General features: G+C 36.1%; 2 protein-coding genes across 6 annotated transcripts in view; one reads left to right on the forward strand and one right to left on the reverse strand.

The window, feature by feature from the left end:
- Positions 1-23,074, forward strand: part of PPWD1 (peptidylprolyl isomerase domain and WD repeat containing 1) — a 356,454-nt gene that overhangs the window by 327,152 nt on the left and 6,228 nt on the right. Inside the window, exons 2-9 of one of the 3 annotated variants that reach the window (XM_081940945.1) lie at positions 11,101-11,267; positions 12,647-12,749; positions 13,209-13,309; positions 13,855-13,975; positions 16,756-17,203; positions 18,080-18,270; positions 19,565-19,754; positions 21,804-21,985. In XM_081940945.1, coding sequence (XP_081797071.1) covers positions 12,694-12,749; positions 13,209-13,309; positions 13,855-13,975; positions 16,756-17,203; positions 18,080-18,270; positions 19,565-19,754; positions 21,804-21,985 — 1,289 coding nt within the window. In that variant the 5' untranslated portion in view covers positions 11,101-11,267; positions 12,647-12,693. Of the gene's footprint in view, positions 1-11,025; positions 11,268-12,646; positions 12,750-13,208; positions 13,310-13,854; positions 13,976-16,755; positions 17,204-18,079; positions 18,271-19,564; positions 19,755-21,803; positions 21,986-23,074 lie in introns of those variants that run through there. The other 2 variants (XM_081940943.1, XM_081940944.1) reach the window with 2 other exon arrangements.
- CENPK (centromere protein K) lies at positions 1,381-11,016 on the reverse strand. Of its 3 annotated transcripts, none has more exons than XM_081940948.1 (10): positions 10,861-11,016; positions 9,749-9,883; positions 9,171-9,227; positions 8,532-8,604; positions 6,672-6,718; positions 5,298-5,380; positions 5,120-5,218; positions 4,497-4,629; positions 3,058-3,111; positions 1,381-1,785 (listed from the first exon to the last, which is right to left on the reverse strand). In XM_081940948.1, the coding sequence occupies exons 1-10, from the start codon at positions 10,966-10,968 to the stop codon at positions 1,627-1,629; spliced, it is 948 nt and encodes a 315-aa protein (XP_081797074.1). In that variant the 5' UTR covers positions 10,969-11,016; the 3' UTR covers positions 1,381-1,626. The 3 variants fall into 3 exon arrangements, with proteins under 3 accessions (XP_081797074.1, XP_081797076.1, XP_081797075.1); XM_081940950.1 differs by having other exon boundaries at positions 9,749-9,933; positions 10,861-10,950; XM_081940949.1 differs by having other exon boundaries at positions 1,647-1,785; positions 4,493-4,629.

The following is a 23,074-nucleotide window of genomic DNA, read 5'->3' on the forward strand; positions in this document are numbered from 1 at the left end:
ACTACATATTAATACCCGTAGGAATATCTTTAAAAGTGATCAAGCCTTAAACCAGCTGAAAAGCAGCAATGTTCTCATGAGTTACAGCTAAAATGACATTGTATCCTTGCTTACTCTCACATATATTATATACTATATATTGTCTACCTTCTGGTTTTCCATCCTTTGTTTATACTGATTCCTATTTTGCACTATTGTTGCTGATCGTTTATCAGAAGAGATATGTGCATTGACTACAAAATTATATTTAGGGATGTCCTAATTCAGAACTTCAAGAATTTCTGCTGAAATTGTTTGTCGTGATCTTTTGAGGGCTAAACTAGAAGCGTGTATGGATGAGAGTAAATAAAGGTCAGGCTGGTGGCTTTGATTATGGCCACCATCCTGGCTTTTTAAAATCTCTACTGTGAATGGACTATATTTGTAAAAGACATATTGTGTATTTTTTAAAACATACTTTTCCCTCAGACAATTTAGGTCAGTGTTTTTCAACCTAATCAACATGGCTGGCTGGGGAATTTGGGGAGTTGAAGTCCATCTAAAAATTGCTGAGGTTGAGAAACACTGCTTTCGATATTAGTACCCGTAGTCCTCGACTTACAATCATTTGTTTAATGACTGTTCAAGGTTACAGCATCCCTGAAAAAAGTGACTTACGACTGGTTTTCACACTTGCAACTGTTGCAGCGTCCCCGTAGTCATGTGATCAAAATCTGGGCCTTTGGCAACTGGCATGTATTTATGACAGTTGCACTGTCCAGGAGTCATGCAATTACCCTATTGCAGGGGTGTCCAAACTTGGGAACTTTAAGACTTGTGGACTTCAACTCCCAGAATTCCCCAGCCAGCCGGCTGGGGAATTCTGGGAGTTGAAGTCCACAAGTCTTAAAGTTCCCAAGTTTGGACACCCCTGCCCTATTGCAACCTTCCCAGCCAGCTTTTGACAAGCTAAGTCAATGGGGGATGCCAAATTTGCTTAATGAAATTATTGATTTAACAACTGCAGTGATTCACTTAACTGCAGCAAAAATGTTGCAAATTAGGGGAAAACTCACTTAACAACTGCCCTGCCTTCCATCAGAAACTTGGGGATCAATTGTGGTCATAACTCGAGGACTACCTGTATTCTATTACATTTTCCATTATAAACGTTTTTTTAAAATACATTACCAATGGATGAAAAAGTTGGCTAATGATACCAGCATGAAGGCAGATATTTTTCATCTGAATTTAAAGTTTTAATGACATCTCCCTTGTCTTTCTTTCATACATTTTCTTACAGAATCATGCCTAATATCATTTAGAAGTCCACAAGTTTTATTCTTCCCACCATTTCTTTTGACATCGGATGACAGAATTAATAGGAAAGCTAATCAAACCACTTGTCTAAAATAATCCTTTAATCTGATCCCTTAACAAAGCCACGTTTTTAGAATATAAGCATAATTTACTAACATCAGTAAAACATAAAAAGGAATTGTGACAATCACAAACTTTAAAAAAATGGTCTGTAGAACTATTGTAGGAGTTTGCCTGAAAAAACATTATTTTAACTTAATAATATCTTCTCAGATTACAGGTTTTTTTAGTTCTGTTCTTCTGAATAACCTTTATCTTAAAATCTTGCTATTGGTGAAAATTTTCCAGACGTATCTTGTTTGGATCTTCCGGGTGTCTCAATGCAATCCCGTATCTCAGTAGAAGCTCAATGTAAGGTGACCAAAATGAATCACTCATTGTTATATATGGATCATGTGGAGTGTTTACCAGTTTATTGATGAGATTCTGGAAAGAGAATGTATTGCAATATGTCAGATTTTAGTCCTCGCAATATGAGATTGAGATGAAAAATTTATTTGAATGAAATATTTTCCAATGTATGTTGTATAGAATGAAAGCCATTTTATATTTCTTATTGTATTTTGAATGTTTTCAGTCCATCATTTCTTATCACACTGAATTAATCCCTGATGATTGACCTTATTCATGATTTCCAATTGTAAATAGCCAGTTTTAAGACCAAATCACAATTAACCTGGATAGTCCTTTAGCTTTGAGTTTTACAGCTGATTTGCACATCAAACTAACTATAATGTAGCTTGATTCTTACTCCCTTAGCAAGTGGAATGTCAGTAAAGTAGATTAGACTAAGAAAAAGATAGAGTAGGCCTAAAGCTAGTTTATTAGAACAGCTCTAGATATAGTCTTCCCTCACAGCAATTGGAGCTGACAACTCTGTTCCTAAGCGATGCGGTCATGAATGGAAACAACACATGACCACACCAACATATTTTCAGTTACAGTTAAGTTAATCAGCCAGTTGTTAAGCACATCATGTGATCAAAATTTGCAACTTCCTGCAAGCACCCCCACTGACTTCGTTGGAAGCTGTCTATAAAAGTTGCAAATGGTGATCATGTGAATGCAAGACATTGTACAATCTGAATGCACATTGTAAATATGCACCATGCACCAATAGTGATCACACTACCATGGAGATGATGCAGTGACTGCAACTTGAAGGACCAGTTGTAAATCTCCTATTTCAGTGCTGTAACTTTGAAAGGTTGCTGAATGAGCAGTCACTGTTAGTAAGCATTTTAGCTTTAAAGAACAGGTAGCGAATGATAAAAATGTAAAAAGATGTATCACTAAATTGGGTCTGAAGTAAAGCTTCAGTTTAGTTACTATGTTTTCAAATGCAATCTCATTTTCAATTGGAACTAAATTTAATAAAATTCACTTCGAATAGACTATATGTAATAGCACAGACAGTACTGTATTATTTATTATTTTTCAGTTGAAACACATTTATGCCTGAAAAGCTTTAATGAGCACCAAACGAGATGTCTATCGAAATACTATTAAGCATGAAAAATGAGTTGCCTATCCCTCTTTGAAATGAAAAGAAATGATAAGGAAGCTGAAATTGAGATTCCATGATATGTTTTGGATACAAAAACTCAACATTCTAAGACAGTAATCATTAATCTATAATTCAGCTATGTTGAACTATAGTTACCAGCACTGTTAATCAACATAGTCTAACTTTCCTACCTCTAAAATTTCATGTAATGATATGAGCTGCACATCTTCCTCTTTTGATGAATGCTAAAGAAAGTAAAGGACAAAATGTTTTTACAAGTGAGATGCATGTTTATAAAGAAAAACAGCATTTCAATTATAGTTATGAATGTATGTTTAGAATGCATTTGTCTACCTTTAGACTTAAAATTGCATTTATCTACAACTAGTCGTACCAGAAGTAAATGGGAATGTGTGCCACATTTTTAAGGAATATTTTATGAAGAAAAGATATCCTTTTTCATATGGTCACATAATATACTATACAAAATGTTTAAAAGAGGTGCATTGTAATACATAGAAATTGTTAATATAGTCACGTCTATTGGGAATCATTTTTGGCTGCCTCTGCACGCATATGCATACATAAGCTACTTTGCTTTACTTTCAGGTCTGAAGAGCTGGGATTCAAAGATTCAATATAAAGAGATCTGAGATCACAAGCTTTTATTTGATAATTATTTATGATAATGGATTGAGAAACAGGCTCTGTGCACTGTCATCGATCTATTTCTCCCTCTCCCCCCAATGAATATTTAATATTTAAGACTTCTATAGTATACCTGGATATTTTATTAACCATATAGCATGCCTGTCAAAGAAAATATACATTTACCTATAGTTTTCTTTCAATCAGATAATAGATTACAAAAAAACCCTATGCTCTTTAAAAAGCAAAAATTCAAAGGTTATCAACCTCTCTCAAAATATAGAAATTTGTTCAGTACCTCTGAAATAGACTCTCAGAGCCTATGCATATCAGACTTATGCAGCTGGCTTTGAATAAAAATTTGCTGAGCTTTGAGAGAAACCTCTCAATCTACATTTTCCTAATGACTCGGCTACCCACTCTGAGAGCCTGTAAGACTCACTATTGATATGTAACATTAACATAGTAGGAGCTTCACTGGTTACCACTATGTCTAGATGCAATTCAAGCGGCTGGTTATCACTATATAGTCTATGTGGCTTGGAGCCAGATAGTATCTTAGTATCTTTGAGTTGGCCCGTTTTGTGTAGAATCTGCAAATCTATTGCATGCATAGTGATTGATGAGCTTCCCTCCCGATTAAGATGTGTAACCGAAGGGGGCATTCTCTGTAGGAGGTCCAATCTTTTGGAACAGCTTGCATTCAGAAGTGAGAATGGCACCTTTCCCCCCCAATTTTCCATGAGATTGTTAAAAGCGCCTTCAGATTTTAGGGAATACTATAGAATAAAGAGTTAAGTTAGGAATGTGGCGCCATCTACTGTACTATTGTATTGTCAAAATATTATGTTTATTATTGTATTTTTATACTAAATGCAGTACTTCAAATCTATTGAAATTGAAAAGGTATATGACTGTCATAAATAAATAAATCCATAAGTATCAAAAGCAAAATTTTAATAAGAAATGCAAATAAACCTGCCCTTTTCTTTTTTGCAGTTCCACTATTTTCAGGAAGTGGGAAATGTTCATCAAGGAAATCTCCCAATGCATTCAAAATATCTTCCTTATAAGCTTTTATTTTCAGCATTTTAACTTTCAGTTCCTGAAAGGCTCTAAGATATAAAAAAGATTAAGGTTTATGAGCTTTCTGAATAATTAGTGGTAATAATTTTATAAACATGTGCTTATAAAAAAACACAGAATTGTTGTATTACAGAGATAGGTAGCATAGACATTTAATAAATAAATCACAATGCAATTAAATAAATCAATAATTAACAACATGTCTTTGTAGCAACTTTTCTACATTCAAATTAATAGGGAAGATGAAAGTCCAAATATCATAGCAGAATTACACTGTAAAAACAGCCCAACAAATGACTGGGTGCTCAGTCATAACTCATGAAGATATGTTAGGATGAAAATTTTTGAGAATAACCCAATGTTATAGATTAAGGTGTAAATACTTTGACAAAAGCATCATTCTAGACTCAGTTTGGGTTTGAATGACAGAGTCAGTTATTAATGACATGGATGTTAATACTCAATTATCCAAAGAATTTGACAATGCAATTTGCTTTATCTTAAATTAAGTTGGAATACCTTTTTTCAGAAAAATGTACTACATGATTGTTCATTTTTTCCACTGTTTGGCTGAGACATTCTATAAGCTGTTGCTGTTCCTCCAACCATTTCTGTTCCCTTTGAAGATAATGTGAGAAGCATAAATAGCTAGTTCAGATTTTTCAGAATTGCAAAACAGTTTCAGCACAATCTATACCTTATAAAATCTTCTTTTAGTTTTTTGTTCTTTGCATTAACTGTTGATAGTACCAGTTCAAGTTCGTGGTCTAATTTCTGCAACTAAAAACAAAATAATTGCATTTTCAAATCATTATGCTATCAAAATCTTTTTCCAGTATCGAATTCTTTGCTTAGATGCTCTCTGTGATATATACTAGGCTTCTACTTCAAACTTACAGATTCTAAATTGAAAATGGAAGAAATTATACCCATACAGAGAATGGATACTTTTTAAAAAATATTTGTCTGGTATTCTGGGATACATTATTGATTATTTTAAGATAAATACTGTGATTTAATTCCGGATAAAATATTGTGTGATTTTTATTTTATGAATCCATAGCCAAATGAAACAACGAACAATAACATAATGAAATCATAGCCAGTTCTTTCCGAATGAGGGACTGAGAGGCAGTAGAACCATCATGGTATCTGTAAAAAGCAATGGACACAATGGGCGTGGAAGGTAGAGTTATTGACTGAAGAGCAAGTCTGGTGTCTGTATACCATCTACTCCTGGGGCTTAGTTATAAACTGAATGCCATGTCAACTAACTTAGGGGTGCTAATTATTGGACTCTGTTCAAGAACAATGGTCTGACTTGGTTTGCTGAGACTAGAATGGATACAATCTCTCTAGGTACTTGAACTGACAAATCATGAGCAGCACCAAGCTTTACTTTCAGAACATGTATTGAGCGGCCAGCAGTTGACCAGCTTGATTGTTGCTACCTATCAGGTTTCTCTGAGCATGGCAGTGGTGAGTCACACTCACTCACTGTCACACATACACAACACACACACACCCCAACATAAACACACATTTACAGCTTGTCTTGGAGAAGACTCAAAGAAACAGGTCAATGAGATTAGAATCTTTATTGTGGATTAACAACCAATTGCCCAACACAGTGAAAAGATAGCAGGGATTTAAAATTGCTGTACAAGTAACGGCAGGCATAATATCACTGCAACTTTTCTTATATGACACCCTAGTGAGCAATGTAAACAGTTGCTTCAAGTGGGCAGCAAAAATTAGAATTTTATTTCAAATTCAACATCCTGACTTTAATCATAATTACAATTTCTTAACCTGCTACCTTCCACATGTTGGACTTTATCTACAATCCTATATTAAGATGATCAACATTTTCTAGCTCCATCTTAACACTCTCCAATTACTTAATTCTAATTGATTTTTTTTACCACATCACATAGTATATATACAGCATATTCGTTTAAACAAGTTTTCATAGTGGACTGCTTTTCAGGGAAACTTAGCCATAAGTTCCTATAATTACTCCTAAAATTATAATTTTATAAAGTTGCAGCCATCTCATTAACATACATACCTGTTCTCTTCCTAATTCTACCAGGACATCTGGATTTGTAGCAATTACTGAAAAAGAGAAGAGATTTAAAAAAAATGTTTTTGAAACTTATTTATCTGTCTATCTATCCAACAACCATGCATCCATCCAGTCAGTGTTGACTCCTGTGGACTGTCTCTAGTCATTGTGATTTTCTTAGAAAGTTTCCCCCCGAAATGGCTTGCCATTGCCTGCTTCATAAGCAGGAAAGAGGGTGACTGGCCTAAGGTCCCCCAGTTGACTTTGTGACTAAAGCAGGCCTAAAACTCTTAATTTCTACTCTGATGTCTTAACAATTCTACCAAAATGTTATTATTCTGATTGAATCAATGTGGGTTCCCATTTTTTTTACTACTGATTCATTCGTGCGCGCGCGCTTGCAACTCTTCTGCTCGTGTCCAGAAGCGTCCAGGTGGGTGGGCGGAGCCTCCCCCTGCCGCTACTACTGGTTTGCCTGATCTGGGCCGAACTGAGAGCAACCCACCTCTGGCTATAACACGTTTTTGCATTTTGAAACACAAAGTTATTAGTATAGGAAGAGTATATATCACTCATTATAACTTTTAAGTAAATGAAAGTAATGAAAAAACCATTCAGGGGAAGTGTTTTATTACTCATTATTTTCTTTCAGGATTGATTATGAAGATACTGTTGTTGGAAAACATCATCTAAGAGGATTTTTCTTTCTTTCTATCAAAAGCTTGGAAAGAGTCAAGTGGAAGAAACAGACAATCAATCATCTTTGATCACTCCTTGTTATTATTTGAAGATCTTGCTACTTGCCAGAAAGTACTGATACAGTGGCTATCTGTTTGGAAACATTTCAAACTGACTATTGTCTTCCATTCCACAAGCTGCACTGGTTGCCAATTTGCTGGATGTAATTCAAGGTACTGGTTTGATTTTAAAATCCTAAATGGCACAGGACATTATTTAACGGCTTGCCTGTTCCCAATTACATATATCTATCTCACCAGTCACACTCTGTAATATCAATTCATGGAAGGTGAGATTAGCCCTATCCTTATTAACCTTCTGGAAAGCCTTTGAAACACATTTTTTTCACCAACCTGTGGGATCCCAAGGAGACCCTGCAATGTAGCTGGATGAGATTAAGTAATGTTTGTTCTCTTGTTTCTTGAGTTTTGATTATTTATTTTATATGTCTATATTATTTTATTTTTATTGTTTGTCATTTATTACAGTTCTTCTGTTGTATATATACTGCCCAGAATCACATGTTACTTAGGCAGCTATATAATATGCTAAATAAAAAATAAATATTGTAACCTGTTTCACACATTTGCTTGTTAGAAAAGACATGAAAGGAAAGGAAAAGAATCCAACTGCTCAGCTTAAATTCTCTTGTTGATTACAGATAATTTAAAACTCAAAAATAAGATGTCAGAATAGTAAAATGCCATCAAGAGCAGCACAAAAATGAAACAGCTTCCACTTTAATTCAGAGAAGGTCATTGAATACAAGACATGGCTGGGGAAAGGAGACTATTACTGAGAGTGTTATCAATGTCAGTGTACTATTTCACTGCTAACAAAAACAAAAATAGAGAATTGATTTTCAAAGGATATAAGAATAGTAAGGAATAGTGTCTTAAATTTGCTCATCAAAGAAAGAAAAGGAGACATGAAATAAAGAGAATCTATATGATATCATTCATATTTTATTTTTTAAATTTATTGGCCAACATATGGTACAGCAGATAAAAGCTGTGGCACTATTTTAGTACAATTATTATATATTCTATAAAAGGTACAATTGCATATTATATACTTCAGATTTTATAACTTTGTATATAATTCAATCCAAATAAAACAACTTACTTTCTGGTTCTTTTTTTTGCCATTGATTAAATTCAGCCGACAGAGCCTTGAATCGTTTCGTTAACAATGAAAGCTGTCAAACATTGCAAAATGTAAACATTATCTCAATATGTGTGTATGTATGCATGTATGTATGTATTTATTTACTAATGAAATTTGTATGTCACCCATCTCTCTATCAAACAATTCTGGGTATATATTCTTATATACAGTGCTTGAAATAAAGTTTCAAAACTACCCCAGTTGAAGCAGAGACTGAGAAGCATAATTTTCCCCATGATATTTCTTTCATGCAAGAGCTCAAGAGAGCATACATAGTACTCCCTCTTTGCTTTTTTCTCATGGTGAATACCTTGTAAGTTAGGTTGGACTATAAGAGTCCTAAGTCACACAATTTTTTGTGGACAGATCAAAACTTCCTGCTGGTAATCCAACACCTTCACTATCATACTGTGAAGTTCCATGTTAACCAATGAAACAAATTTTGCAAAATTTCCTTAGTAACTTACCAATTTGCATCAATGGTAAATTCAATCCCAAATGTCCTACTTTCTGACATTTCCTGAGAAATCCCATCTCCCCAATTAGCCTTTTGACAAGGTTTCATTGCTTAGAAAACTTCTGAAACTTTACTCTTACCTTGAGATCTGAAACTGGAAGAGTTTCAACACTTTGAAGAGATAATTTGGTATGGCACTTCAAAGGAGAAAAGGATATAAAAATTAAATGTAAGCTTATAGTAATAAAGCCACATCAATTTTAACAGCACCACAAACAGGACCACAAAATCTTCTGTACTGTTTGCTGCAAGGAGGCAAAATGCTGCGAGGCAGAAGCAGATTCCCCCCCCCTTTTTTTTTCCTCCCCTCCCCTCTTATACTTCGGAGTGTCTTATACTCCAAAAAATATGGTAAATCTATTTATATTATACGTTTATAGTTTTAAAAAATTCCTAATATTAAAATAACTTTAAGATATAATCAACTTCTATTTAAAATTTATTCTATGACATTATAATGGGGGAATACTTTGATTATATTTTCCAAAAGATTTTTTGGGAATGTTTATTTGTATCTTAAAGTTAATGATTTTACGTAATGATAGTAAAGTTCATCTTTCTGCTTAGGATGAGGGAAGGAAAACAAGGAAATTAATAGCAAATATTCAGATGCATAGCTTCACTTATGTCATAAATACATGCAATTATTGCCTATTACCTCCTCCACTTGTTTCCATATTTCTTCACATTCTTCTACGAGTTGTTCTTTGGAATTTTCTGAATCTAATAACATGCTAGCCGGTCTTGGCACATCTTGCTTATCTGAAGAAAAGTTCTTGGCAAGTTTCTCAGCCTAGGAGCAGTATTATTTGTATTTATTACTGACATAAAAGGAGATTGTAACTAAAAGCAGGACATAAAACAGTTTAAGCAAAACCTGCATACGTGTCAAGAGTTGATACCTAAACATTTTTTTACCATAATGCGTCCTTTTAAGAAAAAAAAACAAAAAAACCCCAGGTACAAAAAAAGCTTTAAAGAAGATATCTGGGTACTGACATTGAGTCTTTATTGATTAGCCCTTGGGCCATATCAAAGGGCAAAGTTCCAGAAACAAATTATTACTAAAATTTAATAAAAGCAATTTAGAATGTAATTGGAATAAAATACAATTTAAGATGTAATTGGAATACAGTCTAAAATGAAATTGGAATCAAATGCAATAATTTAAGAGATAGATAAAATATGGTAAGATTATTTTTCGGTGTCACCCCTGCAATCTACCCCAATCAGTCCCACATATGCAGCTCTCAACCGAACCATTTTGTTTTAAGTATTGTGCTGTGTTCAATGTTATTTTGTTTCTGGAACTTTGCACTTTGGTATGGCCCAAGGGATAATCAATAAAGACTTAATGTCAATACCCTGATACTCTAAAGAAGATATTACAAAGAAAAATATAATTAATTATAAACAGTGCTACTGAGGTCCTTTAGAGCAGGGATTAAGACCCTACGGGCTGAATCATAGCTCCCCCGCAGCCTGATCCCAAGTGACCAGGGCTGCCAGATGTTGTCCAGCCACATCTGGAAGACCACACATTCCCCTAACCCTCCCGAACAGACAGCCGTTTCTCAATTCTGTTGCAGTCTTTTCAATGAAACGGACGGAGGCGTTGGTGCCTCTCTACCGTTGATCTATATAGGAGGTGGTGAGTCACTGGTGACCCTCTGAGAGCTGTATGCAATTACCGGTAGATTTCATTTTAATGTCAGTTACGTTATTCTAAGTCTTCTACCCGGAGATGCACCGCCTCCCATCCGACATTACCATAGCAATAGCTCCGCTGCTTCCTTCTGGCCCCCTTCCGCCTCGCGGGGAGCTCCGACACTCGAGGACGTCCTCTCGCGTCCAAATCCGCGCGGGCTGCGTTCCCATTGGCCGCTCAAAAGGCTAGCGGGCGAAGGCGTAAGTGCGTCACGACGGGGATGGCTCTCGGATGGCCCTCGTCGACTTACGTCGTGTGACGTAAGGCAACATGGCGTCGGCGGAATGTGCTCGCAAAAGAAGGGCTCGAGAAGAAGAGAAGGAGGAAGAGGAGGAGGAGAAGAAGGAAGAAGAGAAGAAGAAGGAGGTGTCTGAAAAACATGAAGGGTCTGAGGAGGAAGGAGATAAAGACCAAGAGCGTTGGGTTGGGCCCCTACCTGGGGAGGCTGTGCAGGCGAAAAAGAGAAGAGGTAAAGGAGGACCAGGGACCAAGTCACTTGATTGAGTTGAGAGGCTGTAGAAATTGAATAAATAAATAAAAACATAGTAATAATGACGGGATAAAAATCTGATCAATTACAAATAAAAATAAAATTAATCCGGAAGATTCAAGAGCGGAGAAGTACCTAGAACCCCGTCAATCCTGACACTGATTCCAGACACACTTTCTCGGGGAATCCTACTGCAATTAATGTTATCTAATGCCAAGTACAGATTTGCAAGATTGCAACCCAAGTCTAATCTGGCTGGGCTTTCTAGTCATTGTCTCTAAATCACAAGTTCCCACTCGCACAAATTGATTTAGAGCAGTTTTTCTCAGTCTGATGACTTTCAGATCTATGGATTAACCGTATCTATACACTTGTATCTATAAACCTTTAAGTTTCACATGATTTAAGTACACCTACGGACACACACATATTATGACATTTGTCAGTATTAGTCCTGTTATCAAGATTACTATTTACTCTTGCTATGAACAGTTTGGGGCTATTTTTCCCATTGACTCCACTGGGTGTATTATTTGGTTTGTTAGTAAATGGGCCAATACTTTTGATTGGTTTTAGGACTTGTTTAGATTTTTTTGTAGCTTATTGTATATTGAGAACACCCCACCACTCCATGTGATTAGCTTGTTCACTGTAAAATTCCACAATACTATTTATTAGCTCTTCTACGTGTCCTATTAAGACAATTTATATTACCCCCTACTTACCCTTTCCCTTTTTAAACTGCTATCAGGTTGTTAAATTAATTACCAGAGTGCCCAAACTCATTATTTTTCTTATAAAAGTGTTTTGCTTATTTATTAAATTTGTAAGGTTCTCAGACTTCCTAGCAACTTAGGTGGTTTACAATCTTAAAAATAAATTAACAATAATGGAAATAAATACTAAGTCTTCTAGAAGAAATGAAGCTAACGCATCTCAACATACAATATATCCACATGGATTCACCATCCAACCCAACCCAAAGGCTGCGGGGGGGGGGGATTTTAAGGCTTCATTTAAATAGGTCAGTAGGGGGTCATATAAATCTCTGGAAGAATGCTTTTCCAAAGGAATTGTGACAGAGCAATTAATTTCGTGGGTCCCATTAAGTTGTGAAAAAATAGGCAAGATAAAAAGCTAATCATTATCATCCTAAAATGAATTAGAATGGAAGGATTTCAGCCATGTGATCCTACACATATTTCCTTGTTTGTGCAGGATTTAAATTATGCATATCTCTAGCTGTGTGTTGCAATTGTTGATATTTGCATTGCTCTGACTAAAAAGTCTTGTTAAATTTTGCTTTAAATCAAATCTAAGTGAAGCATTTTCATTAAAAATATTTATTTTTTTCATAGTTCTTGAGTTTGAACATGTCTACCTTGATAATCTTCCCAGTGCTTCAATGTATGAACGTAGTTATATGCACAGAGACGTCATCACTCATGTAGTATGTTCTAAGTAAGTCTATTTTTTTTACTAATGTAATGTTACATTGTATATCTCTTTCACAAAGTGTTTTTTGCTCAAAAGTTACTTTAGATGTACAATTTAGCTTCATTGTGGTTAGCTGAATCTTACTTCAAATTCTATGGAAAGGTTTTCTGAATTGTGCTCTAGAATTCTTCTTTGGGGTAAATCCACATCATAATCCAGAGTTCCAAACTCAGTAGAAGGCTTAATCCAAATTGTGTGACATATTTGGGTTCTCAAATATGAAATATGAGAGAAACAAGGCTTCTCTCAAAAATGGTACCTCATACTGCTTTCCTTGTGTTCTAGAACCTTGCTCAAGTTTTACAATTTTATCATACTGAGATCTGAAGCGTGTCTTAAACATCAGTGTGTAAAGTACAACACCTAGCGCATTGGAATCTTTAGATCTAGGCCTTTATTTCTTTCATATGATTGTATTTGCAGAACAGATTTCATAATAACAGCCAGCCATGATGGACATGTCAAATTCTGGAAGAAGGTAGAAGAAGGAATTGAATTTGTTAAACATTTTCGTAGCCATTTAGGTAAATTATTGTGTATCTGCATAGTATAATTTTTATATTGCCTATTTTTCTTTCTTTGTTCTTAAATATACATTTTCAATATTAAATGTTATGGAGATATGTGTCAGTCTTAACTAACTTTAAGCTTTTTGTTGGATAACAGTCTGACTCTTGAGTCACGTTATTCAGCAGAAGCAGGTAAAAATTAAAAGCAATTCTAGTAAGGGATTGGAAATATTACATTCTGCAAAATACAGACATCTGAGAATTTTCCTTTGAATGTCTCAGAATCATAAAGAAAGCACTTCTGAAAATTGGCTTTTCAGGACTGTGTTTGAAGCCATGCTGTGATGTCAGAAAATTACTGTGGCCCTCAAATCTCCGTGTATTGGATACCTGCCATATAGCAATATCCTACAAGGATCTATTCAAAAGTTTAATAGGAAGTGTTCTGAGATAGTTTTTATAGAATTATAGCCATCTTTGAATGTTTATGATACAGCTCATTTTTAATCATTTTGTTCAAACATTTTCTCAAATGAAAGTTCTTTTTTTAACCTTAATAGGTGTTATCGAAGGCATTGCAACTAGCTCAGAAGGGGCGCTGTTCTGCTCTGTTGGGGATGATAAAGCAATGAAAGTTTTTGATGTGGTGAACTTCGACATGATCAACATGTTGAAACTTGGGTAAATCACTTAATATTTTCAATTATACTGGTTTGATTGCCAATTAATATATTTTTGCCTAAAATGTCATTAGAAATTGATGGATGAGAGGCGGGGCTTGACATCGCAACGACACGACATGCAATCTTGGAGCTCCAGTATTACTGTTGATATCTCTGTTCCTGGATGGTCCTTTTGGACCTAAACTGTTCTGAAGGAACAGTGATAGAGAAGAGCATGTCCTGCTGATCTCAGGGGCATCGCAAAGCCCCTGATTGATCCAGGAGAAAACTTTTTTTGCCAGCTACAAGAGAAGCAGCCAAAATGGCTGCAGAAGGTTGGGACAAGCCTCTGAAACAGAAGCAATACAAGAGTGTGTCGAAATGGTGAGAACATTTATTATTATTAGAGAAGGGAAAACCCAAAAGACTTGGAATTTAAAATAAAATTGAAGACAGAAGAAAATAAGCAGCAAATTAGCCTTGGTTTAAGACTATCGTGTTATCTTTTCTACCTTAACTTTGTTTGTTTTTTATGGATGGACTTTTTACAAATCCCTGTTACTTTTAAACTGGACTGGTCTCTATTTTTCCTTCTTCCTCTATAATTTTTCCATTTTTTGTATTTGTGGATTAAAAGCTTCTTCTCTCGTAAGGCTTGGACGGAGCGTAATTTTTTTAAAAAATTACCTCTCTCGGAACTTGGTGTTTACAGAGAGAGGCAAAAACAGATAGAAAAGAGGTAACAATGCCATCTAGTGGCTAGAGGCTTGGCAATATCTGATAAAGCTATAAGCTTTGTTTACTGAAAGGGTCAGTGAAAAACATTTTGTTTATACAGGTGTTCCTTCAAAGGAAACAGAAAGCTTTGATTTGAAAAACTCCACTGAATTTATTTGAAACCTAAAAAGTCTCAGATGTTTTGGCAGTGTTTATAACCTGGAAAGTGGCACAACGTGAAAAAGAAAAGGCACTAACTTTGCAAAGAATTTTCTTGGAAATTCAAAAAGTTTTAATAATTACAGAGAGAATTGAAAAGAGACTTGAAATTATAGATCAAAATACAGAAAATATGGGGACAGTGATGAAGTTTGAGGACAGAGATGTAAAAATAACAGAGGCATATGAAAGTGATAAGAAAATTGTTGACACTGACAGCAAACTGAAAGTGGAGGGAAATGACAAGTGTGAAATACGGAAAGTAGAAATCGATGAACCGGAACTTTATTTCAGATGTCAGATGAAGATAGATGAAGAAATGAGAAAATTTGGCAGAAATAATGAGAGTAATCTCAGCAGAAGCACTAATGATAACAAAAGTTAAGCTGATAAAAAGAGCAGATAGAGGGTTTCAAATTCTTATAAGACATACAATGAACAACTAGTTCTTAAGAGAAGTCCACATAAGACTTATCAAGAAAACATTTAGGATACAGACTTTACAAATGGCAAGAGATATTGGACTACACTATCTCTGGAAGGATACAGGATGATGAAATGAAATGTCACAATAAAATTTAGTTAAATGTAGTTAAATTTTGAGTGCTATGTACAACATAATAATAGCTATAGTCAAATAAATGATTAATAATGATAAAGCATTTATATATATTAGATTGATAATATGAAATTTTATGCAATACTGTGAGGATTATGGAGATGATGTTGAAAAGCCTTTTTAAAAAAGATAAACAATTTTATATAGAATAGAATATAAAGATGAAATATTATTGAATGATTTCAGGATGATGTAATAAAGGGTCATAATATAAATTTACTTTAAATTTAATATGCTTATGTTGAAAGGATGTAATAATAGCTAGGCTTAATGGATGTTTAATAATTATATCAATTTGTATACATGTATATTAGATTGATGATACTAATAATGGGAAAAAATAACATGGAATTGAAAATTATTAGAGAATGTTATCAATGCTAAAATAATAGAATGACGTAGAATAGGAGGAAGCATAATAACAATGTATACAAAGATATCTTGATTGTCAATATGTGAATTCTGATAAAATTCAAGTGAGGACTACCGAAAGGACACAGAAAGACCTCGTAACCAATCGACACACTGTATGTAGTTGAAGAGGCTTTTATGTTATATGTGTTGTGTGTTTGTGTTTGTCTGAAAATAAAAAAAATATTTTAAAAAAAGAAATTGATGGATGACTTAAGTGATGATTGATAAATTAACTTTTTTCAGTGTGTTTTAAGTCAGATTGCACAAAATCAGAGGCAATATATTGTTATTATGGATTTAATTAGTCATTTATGGTAACCAAAGCATTAAAGTAGGTTTAATTTCTGGCATGCTTCTGCCAGTGGAAGGGAAAGAGCTATGTATAAGTTGTGCATTTTAGGAAACATCAAAAGCAGAGATGCTTACTTTGGTGAGTGTCTATGGAGATTCTCAGTCATCCAGGTCATGATTGTCCCAAACCTGCTTTTCTCAAGTGGCAACTGGGCTTTCTGGGGTTTTTTTTGAAGATGTTTTGCTTCTCATCCAAGAAGCTTCTTCCACTCTGACTGGATGGTGGGGACTTTACTTTGGTGAGCTTTACCAGCACTTCTGAATATCTCCAGAGTTGGACTGCTTTAAGGATAAAATGAATAGCAGGATATGCATTGAATGATTTAGTAACTAATAAATATTATTACTAATGAGGCTGTAGCGTATTGTACTTTAGAAATACATTAATTTTTCTGTACATTTTGATCCTTGTAGTTTTTAAAATTTGTTTTGGAATGTTAAAAAGAGTCCTAATATTATGTCCATCTCATTCATTCTAGCTACCATCCCGGCCAGTGTGAGTGGGTCTATTGCCCCGGAGATGCTATCTCTTCAGTTGCAGCCTCTGAAAAGAGTACTGGAAAAATATTTATATATGATGGTCGAGGCAATAATCAACCGCTTCACATTTTTGATAAACTACATACATCTCCTCTTACTCAGATACGACTGAATTCTGTTTTTAAAATCATAGTATCTTCTGACAAGTCTGGAATGATTGAATATTGGACTGGTCCTTCCCATGAATATAAATTTCCTAAAAATGTGAACTGGGAATATAAAACAGACACTGATTTATATGAATTTGCTAAATGTAAAGCCTACCTAACCAGTATGAGTTTTTCTTCTGATGGCAAAAAAATGGCAACTATTGGGTCTGACAGAAAAGTCCGGATTTTTAGATTTTTAACAGGAAAGCTTATGCGAGTCTTTGATGAATCTTTGAGTGTAAGTATTTTTTTCCTTATATTTATTCACTTTCCAATAGTTCCTTTTAATTCTTTCAGTGATGAGATTATCTGTATTTGATTATAAGAATTCTTTCGTGAGAAATGGATTTTCATTGTCATATTTAGCCTGTAGCACAGCGATGGCGAACCTTTTTTGGCTCGTGTGCCATAAGTGGGGGGAGTGCAGGGGGGTCGTGTGCGGGCGTGCCGCACCCATAATGCAATGCGCAACCCCCAGTGCGCATGCACGCACTACAGGTGCTCCCCTTTACATGCTTTTTTCGCCCTCCCCAGGCTCCAGAGGCTTTATAGGAGCCTGGGGAGGGAGAAAACAGCCTCCCCCGCCCCCCCAGATGCCCTCCGGAGGCATCAGGGAAGCCTCCGGACAGTCGCTGAAGCCTTCGGAGCGCTCAAAACGACTCTCCGAGCAAACCGGAAGTCACTTCCAGTTTACTCAGAGGGTTGTTTTAAGCATTCCAAAGGCTTCAGGGAAGCCTCCGGATGGTCCCTGAAGCCTTCGGAGCACTCAAAATGACCCTCCGAGCAAACCGGAAGTCACTTCCGGTTTGCTCGGAGGATCGTTTTGAGCGCTCCAAAGGCTTCAGGGACTGTCCGGAGGCTTCCCTGACAGCCTCCGGAGGGCTTCCGGGGGAGCGGGGGAGGCTGTTTTTGCCGTCCCCAGGCTCCTATAAAGCCTCTGGAGCCTGGGGAGAGTGAAAAATGGCTTTTAAAAAGGGTGAACGTCGTTTTATTGTAATGTTTACGTAAACAATACAATATCCTTGATGGTGTTGGGCATTAATAAAATGGATAATATACGGTAGTAAAATTCCGGTTTATTACCTTTTCCTTATGGCTAAATGTCATCTTGTAGATGTTTACTGAGCTACAGCAGATGAGACAGCAACTCCCTGATATGGAATTTGGACGACGTATGGCTGTGGAGAGGGAATTGGAAAAGGTGGATGCTGTAAGGTTAATTAACATCATTTTCGATGAAACTGGACATTTTGTGCTCTATGGGACAATGTTGGGAATTAAAGTTATCAACGTGGAAACAAATCGGTAAGTTGAAATTCTAGTTATTTCATTGTAACTAGCATATTTTGTAATGTTAGGAATTTTTTCTAGAGATCTTAAAGCATTCAACCACAGCGTTCCTACATTTATGTTTGATATAAATATTCCCTCACATAAACATTGCAAATCAGAATTCTGGTGAATGTTGTCTTATCAAATATAAATGTATACATTTTTTAAAAATTACTCCAGGATATAGAAAAAAGAACTAAAAAAGAACAAAACACAACAGAATTTTTTAAAAAAATGAAAGTGTATCATGTAAAAAAGTTTTTCAGTCATTTTAAACACATTATTAAACCTTGACCATTTGGAATAATATCAGTCTTTTCATTACACTGATAAAGAGCTGGTTAATAAAAACAAAGTGATCATAGATCATGACTTAAGTTGTTTAAGAATTGTTTACAGTTGTTTAAGTTGTTCCCTTCCCCACTGATTTTTGAAAAGTTGGATATTTGATAAATTTATATAGCCACTCATCTAACATACATTACTCCAGGCAGTGAACAAATTATTAAAGAATAGCAGAACAAATAATAAATAACATAAAAAGCATTAAAATATTAAAAACAGTAAAACCATCAAAACCATAAATATAATTTGCAGAAAAGCACAGTCAGTTTTTCCTAACAATATACTATCTTAGAGATTCCATATTCACATTGCTGGATACCTAGGCAGATGACAGAGCCATATTTTCAGGTCTTTCTAAAAGGTTATCAAAGTCAGAGCCAATCTGACCTTAGGGGGAATTATGTTCTCTCAGGGTAGTGATTTAAGAGCTGACCAGCTGCTACGATGATGCACTGATGGGAATGAGTCAGCAAGGTTTTTGGCTCTTATTCCTTTAAGAGCCTGTATAATAAGAAGAGACTCTATTAGGGTGTCTCTCTCTTGCTGTGTATGTTCTTCCTTGTTGTAATTTATTGATTGTTCAACTTCTGTCTATAGTACGTGTATGTATAGTATATATTATTTTGTAGATAAAAACCCACTATTTATTACAAACCTCTGTTTGCTATTATTGCTCCTGGGTTTTCTCACGTAGTAAAGCTGTGCACACTCTGACATATTCCCAAGATGGGTGCCCTGCAGAAAGGCTCTCCTCCTGGATCCTGTCAGATGACACTCCTTCATGAATGGGACCCACAACACATCCTTCCTGCCAGTCCTGAGTTAAAGCAATATTTTGAGTTATGTTGTTGATTCAAGAGTAAAAATTGCATGATGAATTAGAAACTTAATGGTGATCCTAGATTTTACTTTCTAAATATAGATGTGTGAGAATCCTAGGTAAACAGGAGAATATCAGAGTTACACAACTGGCTCTGTTCCAGGGAGTGGCAAAGAAACATCGTGCTGCTGTTACCGTTGAGATGAAGGCATCTGACAATCCAGTCCTCCAGAACATCCAAGCAGATCCAACAATAATCTGTACTGCCTTTAAAAAGAACAGATTTTATGTGGTATGTTTTATTTTTTAATTTATTGCTTTATGTATTGCTGTAATTTTTAAGGAAAGTCGAGGCTTAATAATAGAACTTATATTGTTATAGCTTATATTGTTGTAGAAATACAACAATGTAAGCACTGTTTTATACTCTCAATTCCATGTTAACTCCTGGTGATTGTTTAGACAAGTCTTCATGATTTTCTTTGTGAGATTTTCAGAAGTAGTTTGTGTTGCTTCCTTCCTAGGGCTGAGAGGAAGTGATTGGTCCATAGTCATGCTTTATGCCTAATGTGGGACTAAAAATCACAAATCTCCTGATTATCTAGCCTGTTATGTTAGCCACTACACCAGGAGTGTCAAACTCGATTTCATTGGGGGCTGCATCAGGGTTGTATTTGACCTTGGGGCCCGGGGTAAGCATGGCCAGCTTGACATCACTCTTGTCAGGGGGGGGGGGGCGCCTGTGGTGGCCTGAGTGCTCTGCCAGCAAAAACGGAGTGAGAATACCTGTTTTTACTGGCAGGCACCCGCCCTGAGCTTCATTTTCACTGGCAGAGGGCTGCAGGAGGCTGTCACACCAGAAAATGGAGTCTGGGAGGGCTGTGCATGGCCCTCTCGAGTTTCATTTTCACTGGCAGAGATGTGGCAGGCCACTCCTTCACTGTTTCCAGGGTGGCCCCTCGGGCCAGATCTAAGCACCTTGTGGGCCGGATCCGGACTCTGGGCCTTGACACCCCTGCATTGCACCAAACTGCCTCTACACATTGATATAGTTACCTGATACGCAACAGATATTTGATAAGAACAATACGCAATACAACTGTAGCTATATGCCAGATGCTCTCCCCCCCAAAATCTTCATCTTGACCAATTCCCAGAATGCTAACTAGGTGGATGCAAGCTTAACCATTTAATGGAAGATAGTTCATATCCAATGGAAATTCATCAATATTATTAATGGCCTTAGCCATTTTCCCCTCGTGAAAGCAGTTTTTCCCATGATATATGGAGAAGTGTTTCTGGAATCTAAGCATATAGAGTTTTATTAGCGCACAATCAAAGGATTGAAAGATAATTCGTGTCACCTGTCAATAGTTTGGGTTCTGTATTTTGCAGAAATTGCAGTTTGTGAGTTGTGTTCAAAGATGAAGAGCATACTGTGTTTATCTAACACAGACAGGTCCTTCTGCTTTAAATAGAGGTGTAGTATGATGCCAATGACATTGGGCAAATGCCTCCCTGGCCACAGCTTCATTTGCCCATTCAACAATAGTCATGAGTCCAAGAGAATCCTTAAATCGTATACCTGTTCCTTCAGGAATAATACTTCCCCATCTAGAGTTAACACTGGAGCTTACAAAGAACCTTTATAAGCATGCTGTTCCTGGGATTCTGCTTTGACCTGTATTGCTTCATCCAAACCCAGCTTCCAAATGAATTAGCATCTACCACCCCCCCACCGCCCAAAAATAATATGTCTTTTCTTAGGTAGTTAAAGATATGGTTCCAATTTAAACTTTTGTATATGCATCCATGTTGAATTGTGAGTTTCCTTAGGGCTAGATACTCTAGGTGACATTATTCAGAACTAGCTATTTTCATACATAGTTGCACTAGGTTCAGAGAGCTTATCGTGTCAGTAATATGTTCCATGTTCTTTTAAACCAAAAATAACCACATTTTATTAAAACTAAGATGTACTTAACTCAAAGTTGATTTCTGGTGACTGCATTCATGCACTTTTCTTGATGGTGATTATCTATATACTAGATGGTGTTGTTGTTGATGATGATGTTAATGATGTGCTATCAAGTCATTGTTGAAAGAGGGAGGGGAGAGATCTGTCTCTGTTTTGATGCTTCAGCTCCTCCAAAAGTGAACTCATTGCTGCTATAACCAAGTTTGTTCACTTGCTGCCAGTTGTCCTCTTCCCTTTTCTTCTACCTGTCCAAACATTAGAACCTACTGCAGAGATCTAGGTCTTCCCAAAACTGGACAGTTTTAGCTCTGTAAACTTTTAACATCAAGAACAAAACTGGGATTCACCTGTCTTGTATTTCAGTTTACTAAACGTGAACCAGAAGATACCAAGAGTGCAGATTCCGATAGAGATGTCTTCAATGAGAAACCATCTAAAGAAGAAGTCATGGCGGCCACTCAAGCTGAAGGGCCCAAAAGAGTTTCTGATAGTGCCATTATTCACACAAGCATGGGAGATATTCATGTCAAACTGTTTCCTGTTGAGTACGTATATGAAGACTATTTTAATATATTCCTTTTGTTCCAACCCCACAGCTGGTGTGACCTATTCATCTGAAAAAAAGATTCTCATTGAAAGCTGACGAAGGTGTTCATTCTGTTTCTCCCCAAACAGGGCACATATTCATTTGTACACTCTTTTCCCCCTTTGTAAGATAATCAGAATCAAACTTCAACTTCAAAAGAAGGAGAATTGTTCTTATTTTTGTTCTCATATATTGCAAACTACAGGCAAATCTTATAAACAAAAATGAAGAGGCAATGTTAATTAGCACTATGCACAGTTAAATTGATGGCTTCACAAGTACAAGATGTAACAACAGACAGTGTAATACAGTGGTTCTCAACCTTCCCAACGCTGTGACCCTTTAATACAGTTCTTCATGTTGTGGTGACCCCCAACCATTAAATTGGTGTCTCGGTTCCTAAGACCATCGAAAATATGTTTTCCGATGGTCTTAGGCGACCCCTGTGAAAGGGTCGTTCGACCCCCAAAGGGGTCCCGACCCACAGGTTGAGAACCACTGGTGTAATAGAACATACACACAAATGCATATCTGCCTGGGATGTAGTGGATTGTCCTTTCTCATTTCCTAAAGTGGGGTGTCCCTAAAAGTTTAACCACAATTCCTCCACCTCCACATTTCTGGAGAGAGCTTGTTTGGGAAATGCAGTTACTAAATAACTGACAAATCTTCTACTTTACTCCGTAGAAGGTGTGGTGGAGACATCTTCCTCTGCCTTCCTTCTTTTGTACTTCTGTTTGACTGGGAATTAAAAGTTACAATCCTTTCAGAAGGAGAATGCTAATTCTATAAGAATGTATGTCTTTATTGTGTGGATCAAGGAACTAGATGGAAATGGAAAAGTGAAAGGAAGAATGGAAAAAATGAATGTAATAGTTACCTTCAGTTGCTCTTTTTTCATTCAGAAATATGCACCTGATGCATGCATGCATGCAATCACACACTCCAACATACACCCACAGAAGAAAGACAGAATGAAATAGAACGATGCATAACAAAGGCGCCCAAGTATAACTCATTTTCCATAAAATAAAATTCTAATCCTTAT

This window comes from Natrix helvetica (assembly GCF_964273705.1).
Source record: "Natrix helvetica genome assembly, chromosome: 2".
In the NCBI taxonomy this organism is placed as follows: domain Eukaryota; kingdom Metazoa; phylum Chordata; class Lepidosauria; order Squamata; family Natricidae; genus Natrix; species Natrix helvetica.

Coding starts and splice junctions, on each gene's coding strand:
- CENPK (XM_081940948.1), bottom strand. CDS start 10,968: ATGGGAACGCAGCCCGCGCGGATTTGGACGCGAGAGGACGTCCTCGAG. Junction 5,381..6,671: donor TAGAATTAGGAAGAGAACAG/GTATGTATGTTA, acceptor TTTTGTTTTTAG/TTGCAGAAATTAGACCACGA. Junction 3,112..4,496: donor GAACTGCAAAAAAGAAAAGG/GCAGGTTTATTT, acceptor TACTTTCTTTAG/CATTCATCAAAAGAGGAAGA.